Genomic DNA, 3,122 nt, shown 5'->3' with positions numbered 1-3,122 from the left:
AGATTTATGAAGATAACGAATTTTCACTTATGTTTGCATTTAATTAGGTGTAAGATCCATTTATTACATGAGTTAATTAAAAAAAATTAAATATAAAAGTTTAAATATTTAAGAACTTTGGATTTATAAAAAATAAGAAAAATAATGAATTATTAAAATTAATTTTTTTTTATCTTTTAAATTCAAATAAATAAACAAAATAAACTAATGAACTTTAATTTGAGAATTTTGAAATAAAAATGTAAGTCAATCGATATTTATTTATTATTATATTTATTATAATTATTACATTAAAATATAATGTAAAATTTATTAAAATAGAAAAATTCATAAAATAACATGTGATTTGATAGAAACGTAAATCACTTGATATTTTTATCAAAAATAATAAACATTAAAAAGTGAATTACCAACCATGTTAGTTAGAGTAAAAAGGTATTCTGGTTAGCATCCAAATTTCATCTTCATTCAAAAGTTTGATATTTTTAAGATTTTAAAAATGAAAAATATCAAGTTGATAGGAACGTATATTTATGTGGAACACACAATTCTGAGAGAAAAGTATTTGTTCCTAAACTTTTGAGATTATGGACAAATAGTCAGCATCATGTTCGAGTTTTGGATCTCATTCGCGTGTATATACAATAAGATTATGGCATTTGTTGAACTATATACCTGTAAAAATGACATTATATTTTTTAGATATCGTATGAGTTGATATAACAACACTATAATGTATATTTCCTATTTTTTTTTAAAATTGTATGAATGATTATAATAACACTATTTTTTTTTAACATCAAATGAAAGTTTTAAAAATATTGAAGTCTTAAGTGAAAATAAAGTTTGAATGTAACAATAATGTTTTTTTATTTATTATAGTTAATGTGGTTGGTAATTTATTTTTTAATGAACTTAATTTTCACAATGAACTTATTTTTTATATTTAAAGAACACGATTATGACCGGTAACGTGTGTTTTATATGTAGTTTATAGTTCGATCCAAACTACATGCAAATAAGAGTAACATTTATAAACAAAAACATCTTTTGAATTAAAAATATACATAAAATTAAAAAGCATCGCTCAAATACTGCCCCCCCTAAAACATCTTATAAAAATTTTATCATTAGCTTAAAAATACGTTTTATAATAATCATATTTGATAATAATATTTATATATAAAATTCAAAAAGTAGAAAAAACAAAATTGAATCATTAAACTAATTCTAACCTAACTTGTTGATCCAACCTGAAAATTTTTGTTAAATTTTTTTTAAACGATCATCTTATCCATGCATTACCATCAAAATTTAAACGTCGCTTGGGTAATTTCAAGATTTGAGGCAACGGCCTTTATGTCCAGAAGGAAAGTGTTGTTGACTTGACTTAGATTTGTATGCTTAATTATTCATCCTTTTCACATTTCAAATTGTCATTCCAATATCACATAATATTTTATAAATACCCTATATTATAATTCATTTCTCTCCATCAACCACCAAAGGAACTATAATCATGGGGTCATTCAAACTCTCATTTACACTGCTTTGTTTCTTAATTCTAGGAACTGTTCACACCAACCATTCCCAAAACTCTCAACAGGATTACTTGGATGCTCACAATACAGCTCGTGCTCAAGTGAGTGTGGGGAACATGGTATGGAATGCGACTGTTGCTACCTATGCTCAAAACTACGCTAACCAGAGAATAGGGGATTGCAATCTTATACATTCTCAAGGACCTTATGGTGAGAATCTCGCTGAAGGTACTGGTGACTTCACAGGTACTACGGCAGTGAATTTATGGGTAGCTGAGAAGACCAATTATGATCATTCCACTAATACATGTGCTAGTGGTCAGGTTTGTGGACACTATACTCAAGTTGTGTGGCGTAATTCTGATCAACTTGGATGTGCTAGGGTTCAGTGCACCAATAATGGTGGGTGGTTCGTTATTTGTAGCTATTATCCTCCTGGAAACATCCTTGGCGAATCTCCTTTTTAGTGAACTTGAAATATGTTGTTGGTTATCTGTATAGTATATGAATAAACATGCATTTCTTTGGTGCAATAAAGAGTAAACTGATATTGAAATTAATTTAGATGTCTTTTGATTACATCATCATTCATCATGACCAATGTAATTTTTCAAAAATGTATATTTAGGACACGTACATAGGTATACACGAAGGACATACAGAAGTAATCAAGAATTTTGGTCATAATATCACAAGATATTGCAAATAGAGTTGTATTATATTGATATACATACATGTCACGATCCAAACGCTATCGTCCATGCATGTATGGTCATATCTTATTAATTCATTTAATACGAGGCAATAGTTTTTTTATAAAGCAATGAAATATAATTCATTAGACCGATCGGTATTGGTCACTCAACTATGTTGAGGCCTATGTAGCCTCCATTAACACCGTTAAGAAGGAATGAACACCGACCCCTATAATGCGTTGTGATTGTGTGTTGCCACCGCAACATCCCTAAACGCCTTTCTTCTCTCTTTCTTTAATAGTACCGATTATTTATGTATATCCTAGTGTAAATGATAGATTTTTATTTCCTGTATTTTAGATTAGTTTGTTGTAATCTCTTGGTATATATATATATTTTTCGATACATATCTCACTCAATTGTGGTGATTAGCCCTAGTTCTCATAGAGCAAATATATATTGGCTACCTCATCCCACTCGCTCAAATGTTGTTGGATTAAAATGGTTATTTCGAACGAAATTTCGTGCTGATGATATTATTGGAAATTTAAAGCTCATCTTGTTACTCATGACTTCATTCAAATACAAGGTATTGACTACTCTGCTAGTTTTAGCCCGGTTGTTCAAGCATCAACAATTTGGATCATTTTCTTCTCTTGTCGTTCTAAACAAATGGTCTCTCCATCAACTAGATGTCAATAATACTTTCCTAAATGAAAATATATCCAATACAACATATATCAAGCAACCACAAGCAACCACAGGTATTTGTTGACTAAGATTTCCGAATCAAGCTTGTCTTCTAAAGAAAGCTTTTTATGGACTTAAACAAGCTCAATGGGCTTGGTTTTGACGTTTAAACTCATTCCTTGTTAGTCTTGGTTTT

The 3,122-nt window shown here is 29.1% G+C and overlaps 1 protein-coding gene across 1 annotated transcript; it reads left to right on the top strand.

The window, feature by feature from the left end:
• Window positions 1-1,514: 1,514 nt before the first annotated feature.
• On the top strand, window positions 1,515-2,008 carry LOC145028800 (pathogenesis-related protein 1B-like). The gene has a single exon (XM_078977534.1). The coding sequence runs from the start codon at window positions 1,520-1,522 to the stop codon at window positions 2,006-2,008; it is 489 nt and encodes a 162-aa protein (XP_078833660.1). The 5' UTR covers window positions 1,515-1,519.
• The last annotated feature ends 1,114 nt before the right edge of the window (window positions 2,009-3,122 follow it).

This window comes from Lactuca saligna, chromosome 2, assembly GCF_052625555.1.
Source record: "Lactuca saligna cultivar CGN05327 chromosome 2, ASM5262555v1, whole genome shotgun sequence".
Lineage (NCBI taxonomy): Eukaryota > Viridiplantae > Streptophyta > Magnoliopsida > Asterales > Asteraceae > Lactuca > Lactuca saligna.
Note: the sequence above shows the minus strand (reverse complement) of the source record. Positions and strands in the feature narration are given on the sequence as shown.

Bases quoted from the DNA above. Each gene is read 5' to 3' on its own strand.
- LOC145028800 (XM_078977534.1), top strand. From the start codon at position 1,520: ATGGGGTCATTCAAACTCTCATTTACACTGCTTTGTTTCTTAATTCTA.